Genomic DNA, 15507 nt, shown 5'->3' on the forward strand with positions numbered 1-15507 from the left:
AATGTGATTGATTGATTGATTGATTGATTGATTGATTGATACTGGCTGACTTTGACAGTATTGGTTGAATGAGTTCACAGTCTTGTTGTGCATACCATAATATTTTTTTATCACTGACAGTTTAATATCAGATTCAGAAGTTTTCCCACACCTCCAAGCTCTGTCCACATGGCACCAAAATAATGTTGTCTCAACTGGCAAAAAGGCAGCACTACAGATTGATTGCCTATCTATCTGGAGCTCCATCTCATTCTCAATCCTTGCTGAAAGTTCGATCAGTTAGCTCCCCATCTGTGGCTCCTTGCCTAGAGGTACTCTGTATTTTCAGCCCAATGATGCCCATCACCCTTAGACATGTCTTAGATTACAGCAAAAAGAGCCTCAGGCCTTTTTCATACTGAAAGTCTAATCCACCACCCCTTGTTTTCTATTTCTCCTTAGCCTCTGGGATCTCCTCGCCCTCCTCAACTCCTCCAACGCAGTCCGTCAAGCAGCCGCCGGCGTTCCTGCTGGAGGCCTATCGGAGCGAGCCGGAGAGGCCGGAGGCACGGATGCGCTCCTACTCTTCCCCGCCAGACACCGGGCAACGCTTCAGTCTACCCTGCACCAAACCACCCATGACTCCCACCGCCCCCATCACTACCTCACAATCACAACCAGTGAGTACTACCCCACTGCTAAAACACCACTAAAGGGTTTCCCATTGAAATAGGGTGCAACTGAACAGTCTAACTCATATTCCTCTTCTTCAATTGCACTGATCTGACAACACAGGATAGTTGAAAGCAATACGGCAATGGTTGGTTTTTACTTCTCCTCTCAGATGAGTGCAGATGAGGAGAGGAAGCCAACTGAAGACTATTGAGATTCACCTATGAAGTCAGCCCTGGTGGTTGTCCCCTCCTGTTATGCATGGATGGAAAGCAACAACTCACGGCACAATGCCTTTTCCCCCCATGTGACCTAATTTTTGGTGTAGGCCTATGTACTGACATGTACAGTGCATTTGGAAAGTATTGAGACAGCCTCCCTTTTTTCACATTTTGTTGTTACAGCCTTAATTCTAAAATGTATTTTAGTCCTCATCAATCTACATACAATAGCCCATAATGACAAAGCGAAAACAGGTTTTTAGAAATGTCTGAATACCTTATTTACATAAGTATTCAGGCACCTATGAGACTCGAACTTGAGCTCAGGTGCATCCTGTTCCCATTGATCTTCCTTGAAAGGTTTCTACAACTTCACTGGAGTCTACCTGTGGTAAATTCAATTGATACGACATGATTTCGAAAGGCACACACCTGTCTATATAAGATCCCACAGGTCCCACAGATATGACAGTGCATGTCAGAGCAAAAACCAAGCCATGAGGTTGAAGGAATTGTCCGTAGAGCTCCGAGACAGGATTGTTTCGAGGCACAGATCTGGGGAAGGGTACGAAAAAATTATGCCGGATTGAAGGTCCCCCAAGAAGAACATCCCAGAAGGACACCCATCTCTGCAGCACTCCAACAATCAGGCCTTTATGGTGGAGTGTCCAGACGGAAGCCACTCCTCAGTAAAAGGCACATGACAGCCCACTTGGAGTTTGCCAAAAGGCACCCAAAGGACTCTCCGACCATGCGAAACAAGATTCTCCAGTCTGATGAAACCAAGATTGAACTCCTCGGCCTGAATGCCAAGCGTCACATCTGGAGGAAACTAGGCAATATCCCTACGGTGAAGCATGGTGGTGGCAGCATCATGCTGTGGGGATGTTTTTCAGCGGCAGGGACTGGGAGACTAGTCAGGATCGAGGGAAAGATGAACGGAGCAAAGTACAGAGAGATCCTTGATGGAAACCTTCTCAGGACCTCAGACTGGAGCGAAGGTTCACCGTCCAACAGGACAACAACCCTAAGCACATGGCCAAGACAACACAGTGGCTTTGGGACAAGTCTCTGAATGTCCTTGAGTGGTCCAGCCAGAGCCCGGACTTTAACCTGATCAAACATCTCTGGAGAGACCTGAAAATAGCTGTGCAGCGACGCTCCCCATTCAACCTGAAAAAGCTTGACAGGATTTGCAGAGAAGAATGGGAGAAAATACCCAAATATAGGTGTGCCAGGCTTGTAGCTTCATACCCAAGAAGAATCAAGGCTGTAATCGCTGCCAAAGGTTCTTCAACAAAGTACTGAGTAAAGGGTCTGAATACTTATGTGATTTAAACGTTTTTTTTTTTTAAAGTACATTTGCAAAAATTTCTAAAAACATGCTTTTAGTTCTTCAGTATGGTATTTTGTGTAGATGTGAAAAAAAAACAATTTAAGCAATATTGAAATGAGTAACAACAAAATGTGGAAAATGTCAAGGTTTCTGAAAACTTTATGAATGCACTGTATGTGTAACTGATAGAGGTGCGCACACACACACACACACACACACACACACACACACACACACACACACACACAAATTATTTAGTCATTATTTTTTGTGTGTACATTTTCTTTTGTATATATTGTACCAGTCAACTTTGGACACACCTACACATTCCATAGTTTTTCTTTATTTTGACTATTTTCTATATTGTAGAATAGTGAAGATTTCAAAATTATGAAATAACACATATGTAAACAAATTAAAATATATTTGAGATTCTTGAAAGTAGCCACCCTTTGCCTTGACAGCTTTGCACACTCTTGGCATTCTCTCACCTGGAATGCATTTCAATTAACAGGTGTGCATTAAGTTAATTTGTGGAATTTCTTTCCTTCTTAATGTGTTTGAGACAATCAGTTGTGTTGTGACATGGTAGGGGTGGTATACAGAAGATAGCCCTATTTGGTAAAAGACCAAGTCCATATTATGGCAAGGACAGCTCAAATAAGAAAAGAGAAACGACAGTCCATCATTACTTTAAGACATGAAGGTCAGTCAGTCCGGAAAATTTCAAGAACTTTGACGGTTTCTTCAAGTGCAGTCGCAAAAACCATCAAGCGCTATGATGAAATTGGCTCTCATGAGGACCTCCACAGGAAAGGAAGACCCAGAGTAACCTCTGCTGCAGAGGATAAGTTCATTATCCTCGGTTACCAGACTCAGAAATTGCAGCACAAATAAATGCTTCACAGAGTTCAAGTAACAGACACATCTCAACATGAACTGTTCAGAGGAGACTACCTGAATCAGGCCTCCATGGTCGAATTGCTGCAAAGAAACCACTACTAAAGGACACCAATGATAAGAAGAGACTTGCTTTGGCCAAGAAACACGAGCAATGGACATTAGACCAGTGGAAATCTATCCTTTGGTCTGATGAGACCAAATTGGAGGTTTTTGGTTCCAACCACCTTGCCTTTGTGAGACGCAGAGTAGGTGAACGGATGATCTCAGCATGTGTGGTTCCCACCGTGAAGCATGGAGGAGGAGGTGTGATGGTGTGGGGGTGGTGCTGTTGACACTGTCAGTGATTTCTTTAGAATTCAAGGCAGACTTAAACCAGCATGGCTACCACAGTATTCTGCAGTGATACGTCATCCCATCTGGTTTGCGCTTAGTGGGACTGTAATTTGTTTTTCAACAAGACAATGACCCAACACACCTCCAGGCTGTGTAAGGGCTATTTGACCAAGAAGAAGAGTGATGGAGTGCTGCATCAGACGACCTGGCCTCCACAATCCAATTGAGATGGTTTGGGATGAGTTGGACCGCAGTGTGAAGGAAAAGCAGCCAACAAGTGCTCAGCATATGTGGGAACTCCTCCAAGACTGTTGGAAAAGCATTCATGGTGAAGCTGGTTGAGAGAATGCCAAGAGTGTGCAAAGCTGTCAATAACTTTGAAGAATCTGAAATCTAAAATATATTTTGATTCATCACTTTTTTGGTTACTACATGATCCCATATCTCATAGTTTTGATGTCTTCACTATTATTCTAGAATGAAGAAAATAATGCTTTTAAATGTAAATTATAAAGTATTTTTGTCAGTAATGTATTTTTTGTTATATGTCAGACAGGAAGACTAGCTGCCGCCTTATTGTGCATCCCATCTGTGAATGCAGTATAGTGGCAAGACCTGGGTCAAATATGGAGGTCAAATACTTTCAACCTAGAGTTGCCTTGGAATTTGAACCACTGTTAATGGAAACCAGTTACCTTCTATAGTGGCAGGAAGATGCTGAATTGTATTCAGAATGGTTTGGGCAAACCCCCAAAGAACTGAAAGCAGAGGGTATCCAATACATACAGTCTAGTCCATAGCTAGGTTAAGACAGGTTAAACCAGAGGTACTCAACTCTTACCCTACGAGGTCCAGAGCCTGCTGGTTTTCTGTTCTACCTGATAATTAATTGAACACACCATGTATCCCTGGTCTAAGTCAGTCCCTGATTAGAGGGGAACAATGACAAATGCAGTGGAACTGGCTTAGAGGTCCAGAGTTGAGTTTGAGGGTGTTAAACTCTGCTCAATAGTCCTGATCTGATTTGTGCTGCTGTCTTTCTCTCTCATTTATTTATTCACTCATTCACCCCTCTCTCTCTTTCATCTGTGCTGTTTTCATGTTTGGTCCCTTGAGAAAGTCAGAAAGTCCAAGGGCAAAATTGACTTGTCGTCTCCCGCATAGGCCATCTCTGCAGGGTTTACTGGCTTTATTCAGCAGATGTTAATGGCAAGCCAACGTCACTCCTCAGAGGGCTGAAGGCTGTGGTCTCAGTTTCACGACAAGTTTATCATCTCAGTTTCCCCCAACTCTCACACATGTGCGCACAGACAGACAGACAGACAGACAGACAGACAGACAGACAGACAGACAGACAGACAGACAGGAGACACAAACCGACATTTGGTTTCTGAGTGCAGAGTGCTTGTTGTATGATGGTGTCCATATAGGGTTAAAACTTGCTACAGCTGTACAATATGACTTCAGAAATGTTTATTCTGGACTGTGTAGTGAAGTCGTTTGTGCTTTGTACAGTTAGGCTAAGCACTGGAGTTGTGTGCGGGAATGACTCCATAGAAAGCTGAGGCTCAGTAAGGTACAAAGAGCATTTTGTTCATGCTCCAGCAGTTTTAATTGGTTATTTAACTTGAATTAAATTGTTTTGTCCCCGTGAAATTGCCTCTCAGAAATCCTCACAAGGGTTTGGTGTCTCTCTGTCTCTGCCAAGTGATTCACCGGTTTTACATAGCCAGTGGAGAGACACTAGCCTGCTCCCAGATCTGTTTGTACTGTCTTGCAAACTTCTATGGTCATTGTCATGCTGTTTGCCGTGACAATGACGATGGCAGTTGGCAAGACGGCTCAAACAGATCTGGGACCAGCCTAGAGAGACTAGATGACAACCACAATGCTCAACGCCTTCTAGAGATATCTCAAAAGTCTGATCTCTATCTTTCTCTCTCCTATAGATAACTTTCCGCATTCCACACTTCACTGTTTTTATATTTCACCGCGAGGTCCAGCACCAAAGTTTTGATTGATCATGACACATTCTACATCGTGAAGTGTGAGTCTGAAGAATGTGTTGTCATCTGCATACAGTTTAATGAATCACTGAATTAACATTGCCTCCTTGGTAGATTCATTTGTAAACGGAAAGACACTCCGTTCAGCTTTGCCTTGAAATTAAACAAGAACGTGAAAAATGTAAACAATGTGAAATGTTTTCAATCATTTCCACATATCGTTTGATTTGGGTGAAACACTGGAGATGAGTACAAGTAAATGACTCGTGCTCCACATCCACACCTTTAATCTGAGCTGTTCAAAAATAACTACAAGAGGCATAATTTGTTTTGATTGAAATGTTTGGTTATGTCTAAAGCAGTTACAGTGAATTAAACCCAGCTCTTACTAAATATTCACATCAAAGTTTGACTTCTTACGGTGTTAAATGTTTTAGGTAATTTGTTTTCCTCTAAAACAGTTCTCATGGTTTGTTCTCCAATGAGTTCTGGTGAAGTTGGGGCAGTTTGTTTTGCTCACCAGAGCTTCTGTTTGTCTGCCACGCCCAATGAGTCATCCCAGAGGAATTTGGTTATGATGGCCTAACCTCCCCTCTCCTCTAACCCAGATGTTCGGCACATTTCTGCATGCCACCTACTGCACCTCTGCCAAAACCCACCAGACTAATCAGAATTGACTGGCCATCTAATGTATAATTGTTCAGTCATACATCCACTCTTCCCTAGCACTTTTCAGCTTCCTATGATAGCTGCAGACCAAGGGCTGTTCATGTTCATTGGATAAATCGTTTTGGAGCACGCTAACATTTTGAAGCATTTTTTGTCCCTCTAACATGAACAGTGTGCAATGAGCTCAGATTGTGTTTGAAAAAGTTTGTTCCCATTTGGAGATAATGAACTTGACCCATTTAACACCTGTGAAGCCATAAGGTTGTACTTCCCACAATGCCCTCTGTTGGGTATGCTTCAGGTGAGAGCAATGATTATGTGTAGTCCTGTGTTGTTTTTACAGGGGTTTCACAGAGCCACACATGAAAGGATCCACTGTGTGTATGAGTTCAGCCAGGCATGTTCACTTGCAGACACAAATCCCTACCTTGCCCTCTGTGTAAACCATACAAGACATTTAAGAGGCGTGGCTCTTCCAGCTTCTGCATTTGATCACATATAGATGTAAGAACACATGGAGGTATGCAAACAGCAAAGCTATAGCTTTTAGCATATACAAAGAGTTCTGAATGTCTGTATAGTAACTGATGGTTATCTAGCCCTGGTTGGCAGTACTCAACACTGCAAATTCATTCATTTAATATCCACAGTTTTCCAACTTTTTAAAACCTTTTTTTAAAGCTAGGCTACACATTACAAAGCATTATGGGGATATTTCTGGGGTCATATGGGCATGCCATGTAAACTAGTACAACTGAGTGTCCTAATTGTGGATCACAGTTGCTTTGGATTTATCACATGGTCCCATATACAGCCTAGTCATCATCATTATAATCATCATCATCACCATCATCAATCGCTACCAGAAAAGTCAGGACACTTATGACTTTGCGCCGCTAAGCAACATCTTGTGTCAGCAAATGTCTTTAAAAAATCAAGAAATATTATGGGTAAGACAATGACTGGTTGTGAACCAATTACAGTGGCAAAATAAATGTTCAGCACATGAACAGATTAACCATCTAACGATCCTTCAGTGTATTTAAATCATTACACTTTATAGTGTAGCCTACGCATCACTAAAATGCAGAGTATATCATTGTTAAACTGATAACCCCCGGAAACATATTTATCATTATTTTGTAGTGTGTGCGTACAGTGTAGCTTGTCTCTCCAATTAGGCAGTTCGGATTCGATGGATACACTCAGAGGCTTTTTGGAGTACCGGCGTGACGCGGTTTACAGAGCTTTACAACATCTTTCATCCCCCAAACACAAATGTGGAGCTCTTTTAGAACATCCATTAAGTGAAAGTTTTCTAAAATGTCGCAGGCGAGCACACTGTGTGAGAGCGAACCAAACGTGTCGTTCACTGCAATTGCAGCAAATTGGAATGTTCCACTTTTACCTGAATAGGGGATTGGTATTTCCCTCATATGTTACGTCTCGGGCTCAGCACGTAAGTACTGGATGTAGGCTACCTGAGAATGCGCTCTAGTGTAGTAAAATACGGCTACGCTAATATTTTTACCAACACAGAGCAAGAAAGGAAATACACGCTTTAGGAAAATCGCCGGAGCCTTTTGAGAGCGAAACGTTTGGACTGTGTTTCTTGTTTTCGTGTTGGCACCCCACTGCACAAGAGGGGAGTTTCTCACACCCGGCGACTGTCAGATCAGTAGCAGTTGGGAAGTCTAGTTGCAACGTGGGAAGGCTACATTGTAGGAGCAGCTAATTGACTATCCTTTACTTCTTGTCCACAGGTCGACAGTTTAGTTGAAACCATGCTGAAGAAACTTGAGCTAGAAGATGAAGGTAAGCCTCTTTGCAAGCTCTTTGAAAATGTTTTTTTTTTTAACTCGTGCAAATCCATTCATAACCTTTTGCCAGCTGACAAGGTAATGCATCGGCCAAATATTTATGATGTATGATATACTGAACAAAAATATTAATGCAGCATGTAAAGTGTTGCTTCCATGTTTCGTGAGCTGAAATAAACTATCCTATACATTTTCCATACGCACAAAGTTTCTCTCAAATTGTGAACAAATTTGACAACAAAAGGCCACTAAAATGTGCAGTTTTGTCAAACAACACAATGCCACATGTCTCAAGTTTTGAGGGAGCATGCAATTGGCATGTTGACTGCAGGAATGTCCACCAGAGCTGTTGCCAGAGAATTGAATGTTAATTTCTTCATCATAAGGTGCCTCCAATGTTGTTTGAGAGAATTTGGCAATAAGTACAACCGGCCTCAACTGCAGACCGTGTATGGCGTGTGTGTGTGTGTGTGTGTGTGCGAGCGGTGGGGTTATGGTATGGGCAGGCATAAGATACAGACAAGGAACGCAATTGTCTTTTATCAATGGCAATTTGAATGCACAGAGATACCGTGACAAGATCCTGAGACCCATTATCGTTTGCCATTCATCCGCCACCATCACCTCATGGTTCAGCATGATAATGCACAGCCCCATGTCGCAAGGTTCTGTAGACAATTCCTGGAAGCTGAAAATGTCCCATTTGTTTCCATGGCCTGCATACTCACCAGACATGTCACCCATTGAGCATGTTTGGGATGCTCTGGATTGAAGTGTACGACAGCGTGTTTCAGTTCCCGCCAATATCCAGAAAATTCGCACAGCCATTGAAGAGGAGTGAGACAACATTCCACAGGTATCTGTGACCAACAGATGTGCATCTGCATTCAGTCATGTGAAATCCATAGATTAGGGCCTAATTTATTTATTTCAATTGACTGATTTCCTTTTAATGAACTGTGACTCAGTAAAATCTTTCATATTGTTATGTTTTTATATTTTTGTTCAGTGTAGATTTTATCATTTCTATGTAATTAGCCCTAGACTAGAGTTTACCAAGTCAAGTTTAGCCCATTGATGATTGAATCTTCCAATCTCTTTAAAAGTAGGCCTACATGATGCCTTTAAGCCATGTCATCTTTGCATTTAGTGGTCAGTTAATTTTCCAGCAGCCCATGGATCATATTTTATTCTAGTGGTGTAGCCTAATATTAAAACCATTTAATGTTAACCCATTTTTTGTTGTTGTGCATGCATAGGCTACATGTGCTGCATTGTGAATATATCAAAGGTGGAACCGAGCTGTATACCAGCTATGTAGCCCATCATTATATCCATGTATAGAAGCTTTACTGGATGGAGAGGGACGTCATTGTGATTATGAAGGGGATTCCGTCTGTGGTGGGGGGGTGGGGCCTAGTTCGCCGTCATGCATAGACAGTGTTAGTCCACTGGATGGCGAGTCATGCCCATTCTATACTTCACGTATCTATCTGCAACTGTTCTGAACTAAGAACAATCCATGGATTTTTCACGACTTGCCTTCATGGACTCTGGAGGAGTGCTTAGAATAGCCTGGGTTACATTATACAGGATCATGTTCATTGACGTGGTTGTCTTCATACAGGGTGCCCTGTGTAGCGTTCTATGTGATCCGCATACGTCAGCGCTGAGGGTTTCTCCTTTGCCAGCAGCTCTCACTCTGTGTAGCGTCACATTGCACAGCATGCATTGTACACGCAGTACAGTCAGTAAACATGCTGCTTGCGTCACAGAGCATGGTGTGTGGGGGGAGGGGGGTTGAGTTGACAGGTTGCGATATAGGAAATTATTGGATGAAAGTTCTGCTTGCTGGGCCCATTCATAGAGGTGCTGTTTAGTGGTTGATTTGCCTTAGGATGGGTAGAACTAAATTTCACACTAAATATACATTTCTGAAAATAATACGTACATCAAAAAGAGATTGATAAACTTTGTCATTGTTCTTAAGTTTATCACATTTCTGTAGATGTGTGGCCAGAGTGTTTTTAATCTTTTACAGTGACTGTTGCAAAATAAACATGCATGCTGCCTATAGTGAGTGCCAAGTTCTTACTAGACCATTCTAATGGAAATAGCCTTGATATCTGACTCCATAAATGGATCAACATCAGACAATCCTATTTATACCGTATGTGTTTTTCTTCCCCATGTTGTTTTCTAAATTAAGCCACAAATATTAGCCTACCGGATGATGATTGGCTATGTGGGATAATAGGCAGACTACTACTACCTTCTTTCCACGTTGGTCAAATATTAATCATTGAGGCTCTTCAAAATGGCTGATGGCTAGTGTCATTCCTGTGCTCAGTGGTAAATCTAAATGCTCAGAGCAGTTTTACTGGGAGATTGTTTGGGCCGCTTATTTGGTGTGTGTGATTGAGGCAATGGCTTTGGGCAGCAGCCGCAGCCATTTATATTTCAAAGACTACCTTCAAACTCGGTGCCTCTTTGCTTGACATCATGGGAAAATCAAAAGAAATCAGCAAGACCTCAGAAATAAAAATTGTAGACCTCCACAAGTCTGGTTCATCCTAGGGAGCAATTTCCAAACGCCTGAAGGTACAACATTCTTCTGTACAAACAAGAGTATGCAAGTATAAACACCATGGGACCACGCAGCCGTCATACCACTCAGGAAGGAGACGCGTTCTGTCTCCTAGAGATGAACGTACTTTGGTACGAAAAGTGCAAATCAATCCCAGAACAACAGCAAAGGACCTTGTGAATATGCTGGAGGAAACAGGTACAAAAGTATCTATATCCACAGTAAAACAAGTCCAATAGCGACATAACCTGAAAGGCCTCTCAGCAAGGAAGAATCCACTGCTCCAAAACCTGCATAAAAAGCCAGACTACGGTTTGCAACTGCCCATGGGGACAAAGATTGTCCTTTTTGGAGAAATGTCCTCTGGTCTGAGGAAACAAAAATAGAATTGTTTGGCCATAATGACCATTATGTTTGGAGGAGAAAGGGGGACGCTTGCAAGCCAAAGAACACCATACCAACCGTGAAGCATCATGTTGTGGGGGTGCTTTGCTGCAGGAGGGACTGGTGCACTTCACAAAATAGATGGCTTCATGAGGGAGGAGAATTGTCAATCTATTGAAGCAACATCTCAAGACATCAGTCAGGAAGTTAAAGCTTGGTCACAAATGGGTCTTCCAAATGGACAATGACCACAAGCATACTTCCAAAATGTCTTAAGGACAACAAAGTCAAGGTATTGGAGTGGCCATCACAAAGCCCTGTCCTCTATCCTACAGAAAATGTGTAGGCAGAACTGAAAAAGCGTGTGCGAGCAAGGAGGCCTACAAACCTGACTCAGTTACACCAGCTCTGTCAGGAGGAATGGGCCAAAATTCACCCAACTTATTGTGGGAAGCTTGTGGAAGGCTACCTGAAACATTTGACCCAAGTTAAACAATTTAAAAGCAATGCTACCAAATGCTAATTGAGTGTATGTAAACTTCTGACCCACTGGGAATGTGATGAAAGAAATAAAAGCTGAATTCATTATCTCTACAATTATTTGTACATTTCACATTCTTAAAATAAAGTGGTGACCCTAACTGACCTAAGACATGGAATTTTTACTAGGATTAAATGTCAGGAATTGGTGAAATGTATTTGGCTAAGGTGTATGTAAACTTCCGACTTCAACTGTATATACCTGGGCTTTGATTATTGGCTAAGGTGTCGACACAGTCCTCAGTCATCGGAACTGATGGGGCTAAAGCCATGGGAGTGGAGCTTTTGTATGCATTTACCTGATACACTGACCGGGAGTTGCAGCAGACGCAGGTGTACAGACAGTGCAGTAGTAAGATGGCAGCGTCGGTACAAATCACAGCCAGAATGTCTGGCAACGTCCAGACGATGTAGGCCAAATAGTCTAGAGGAGCATGGTTGCTCCTTCCAACCACAGAACAAATGACTGCTCTGTTGTCTTGAGCGCTTAATTAACAAAAGGCTGTTTTAGTGTATCCGTATTTGTACGTTGAGAATTTGCAGAGAGATTATGAGTTTGAATAGTCAGCGTTTGAGATGCCCGCTTTCTTAGTTCATTGAATAGAGCCAATTCTGATAGGCCCAGCCAATCAGAATTAGTTAGTTTTTTTCCCCACAAAAGAGCTTTATTACAGACAGAAATACTTACGTTTCATCATCTGTCCGGCTGGCTGGTCTCAGACGATCCTGCAGGTGAAGAAGCCGAATGTGGAGATCCTGGGCTGGTGTGGTTACACGTGGTCTGCGGTTGTGAGGCTGGGTGGACAGCAACCTTGGTGGACATTCCTGCAGTCAGCATGCCAATTGCACGCTCCCTCAACTTGAGACATCTGTGGTGTTGTGTGACACAGATGCACATTTTAGTGGCCTTTTATTGTCCCCAGCACAAGGTGCACCTGTGTAATGATGCTGTTTAATCAGCTTCTTGGTATGCCACACCTGTCAGGTGGACTGATTATCTTGGCAAAGGAGAAATGCTCACTAACAGGGATGTAAACACATTTTGCGCACAATATTTTTAGAGAAATGCACTCAAAGCTTACGAGACACTTCTGGGGTTTTATTTCAGAGCATGAAACATGGGACCAACACTTTACATGTTGCGTTTTTATATATTTTTTTCTTCAAAGAGGTTATGCCACTGAGATTTGCATAGGGCAAACCATGACTCGGTGAACCCCTTTTACCTTCTCATTACTGGTCAAAGCACAAATTGTTGTATGACCATTCCTGTTTTGGATACTTTTTGAATATTTTCCAGTAAGAAAGTATAAAATATGCTTTACTTTCAGCTGTTGAAGAATCCGAAAGGGATATCTACATGCGCTTCATGAAGTCACACAAGTGCTACGACATTGTTCCTACCAGCTCCAAGCTCGTGGTTTTTGACACTACTCTGCAAGTAAGTGCTCCATCTATTAAACATCTCATACTGTATAAAGACGTCTGACACAAGAAGTCACGCAACGTTGCGCTGTAGTCCTTACTGACATAATGTTCCATCTACACAAGTGGTCAGTAGGAAACGGATGCGTTCGTTGTTTTATCGACTGCAGTAACTTTAAACACAATGGTGTTTTGGCTTGAGCCATGATACCATGTCTGGTTACTAATTGATCTGCTTTGTTAAACAGGTAAACTCCGTTATGGCCTTGGTTTGAAAAGTTGTACACAATACTCTATGCAGTATTTAACTGCAGCACAAACATTAGCTGGATACTTACATTTTTATTTTTTTATATTAAAACATAAGCCGGAGACTTACTACTCCAGCCAGAATAGACTATGATATCCTCTCTTTTTAAAAGTCTATATTTCAGATCCTCTCTCTTGAAGCTTGTAACACTTTAAAATCCATAGTAACCCCATCCCACTGTCCTGTCTTTAGAAAAAAAAATATGCTTTTGTGTGACCTTGTCTTGATTTTAAAAAGCTCTACATTTTAATCTGGGGAACAGTGTTCTCTCTGATCCACCATGTCTCTCAGGGGTCTCATCCTGCCACGGGACATGCAACACTTCAGTCTACACCAAATAAACATTATTTAAAAATTCATCACCCACTACAACCAGTGAAAACGAGCAGCCGTTAAAAGGCTTTAATAATACAGCTACAGACGTGGCCAAAAGTTGAGAATGACACAAATATTAATTTTCACCAAGTCTGCTGCCTCAGTTTGTATGATGACAACTTGCATATACTCCAGATTGTTATGAAGCATGATCAGATGAATTGCAAAGTCCCTCTTTGCCATGCAAATGAACTCAATCCCCCCAAAAACATTTTCACTGTATTTCAGTCCTGCCACAAGGACCAGCTGACATCATGTCAGTGATTCTCTTGTTAACACAGGTGTGAGTGTTGACGAGGACAAGGCTGGAGATCACTCTGTCACGCTGATTGAGTTCAAATAACAGACTGGAAGCTTCAAAAGGAGGGTGGTGCTTGGAATCATTGTTCTTCCTCTGTCAACCATGGTTACCTGCAAGGAAACATGTGCCATCATCATTGCTTTGCACAAAAAGGGCTTCACAGGCAAGGATATTGCTGCCAGTAAGATTGCACCTAAATCAACCATTTATCGGATCATCAAGAACTTTAAGGAGAGCAGATCAATTGCGGTGAAGAAGGCTTCAGGGCACCCAAGAAAGTCCAGCAAGCGCCAGGACCGTCTCCTAAAGTTGATTCAGCTTCGAGATCGGGGCACCACCAGTACAGAGCTTGCTCAGGAATGGCAGCAGGCAGGTGTGAGTGCATTTGCACGCACAGTGAGGCGAAGACTTTTGGAGTATGGCCTGGTGTCAAGAAGGGCAGCAAAGAAGCCACTTCTCTCCAGGAAAAACATCAGGGACAGACTGATATTATGCAAAAGGTACAGGGATTGGACTGCTGAGGACTGGGGTAAAGTAATTTTCTCTGAATCCCCTTTCCAATTGTTTGGGGCATCCGGACAAAAGCTTGTCCGGAGAAGACAAGGTGAGCGCTACAATCAGTCCTGTGTCATGACAACAGTAAAGTATCCTAAGACCATTCATGTGTGGGGTTGCTTCTCAGCCAAGGGAGTGGGCTCACTCACAATTTTGCCTAGGAACACAGCCATGAATAAAGAATGGTACCAACATGTCCTCCGAGAGCAACTTCTCCCAACCATCCAGGAACAGTTTGGTGACGAATAATGCCTTTTCTAGCATGATGGAGCACTTTGCCATAAGGTAAAAGTGATAACTAAGTGGCTCGGGGAAGAAAACATTGATATTTATGGGTCCATGGCCAGGAAGCTCCCCAGACCTTAATCCCATTGAACTTGTGGTCAATCCTCAAGAGGCGGGTGGACAAACAAAAACCCACAAATTCTGACAAACTCCAAGCATTGATTATGCAAGAATGAGCTGCCATCAGTCAGGATGTGGCCTATAAGTTAATTGACAGCATGCCAGGGTGGATTGCAGAGGTCTTGAAAAAGAAGGGTCAACACTGCAAATATTGACTCTTTGCATCAACTTCATGTAATTGTCAATAAAAGCCTTTGACACTTATGAAGTGCTTGTAATTATACTTCAGTAATATCTGACATATCTAAAGACACTGAAACAGCAAACTTTGTGTAAATTAGTATTTGTCATTCTCAAAACTTTTGGCCACGACTGTACAGTCCAGCAGTCACAACAATACCGAAGAATTAACACAACCACCGACACCTCAGTCAAATAGCTTGAAACGGTTCTTTTTTAACCTTTACACTCGTGGGAATTGGCCTATTTAACTAGGGAAGTCAGTTAAGAACATTCTTATTTACAATGACTGCCTACACCGGCCAAACCAGGTTGACGCTGGGCCAATTGTGCGCCACCCGATGGGACTCCCAATCACGGGTGGTTGTGATACAGCCTGGAATCGAACCAGGGTGTCTGTAGTGATGCCTCAAGCACTGAGATGCAGTGCCTTAGACCGCAGCGCCACTCGGGAACCCAACTAATATAGATGGGGTTAAAATAATGTTTCTTACAGAAGAAATATG

At 42.5% G+C, this 15507-nt stretch overlaps 1 protein-coding gene across 8 annotated transcripts in view; it reads left to right on the top strand.

The window, feature by feature from the left end:
• Positions 1–15507, top strand: part of prkag2a (protein kinase, AMP-activated, gamma 2 non-catalytic subunit a) — a 157431-nt gene that overhangs the window by 107807 nt on the left and 34117 nt on the right. For 7 of the 8 annotated variants that reach the window (XM_045702715.1, XM_014159648.2, XM_014159651.2 and 4 more), the window contains 3 exons: positions 442–659; positions 7883–7934; positions 12782–12891. In XM_045702715.1, the coding sequence (XP_045558671.1) occupies positions 442–659; positions 7883–7934; positions 12782–12891 (380 nt within the window). Of the gene's footprint in view, positions 1–441; positions 660–7383; positions 7579–7882; positions 7935–12781; positions 12892–15507 lie in introns of those variants that run through there. The other variant, XM_045702720.1, reaches the window with a different exon arrangement.

The sequence above is a fragment of the Salmo salar genome, chromosome ssa19 (assembly GCF_905237065.1).
Source record: "Salmo salar chromosome ssa19, Ssal_v3.1, whole genome shotgun sequence".
Lineage (NCBI taxonomy): Eukaryota > Metazoa > Chordata > Actinopteri > Salmoniformes > Salmonidae > Salmo > Salmo salar.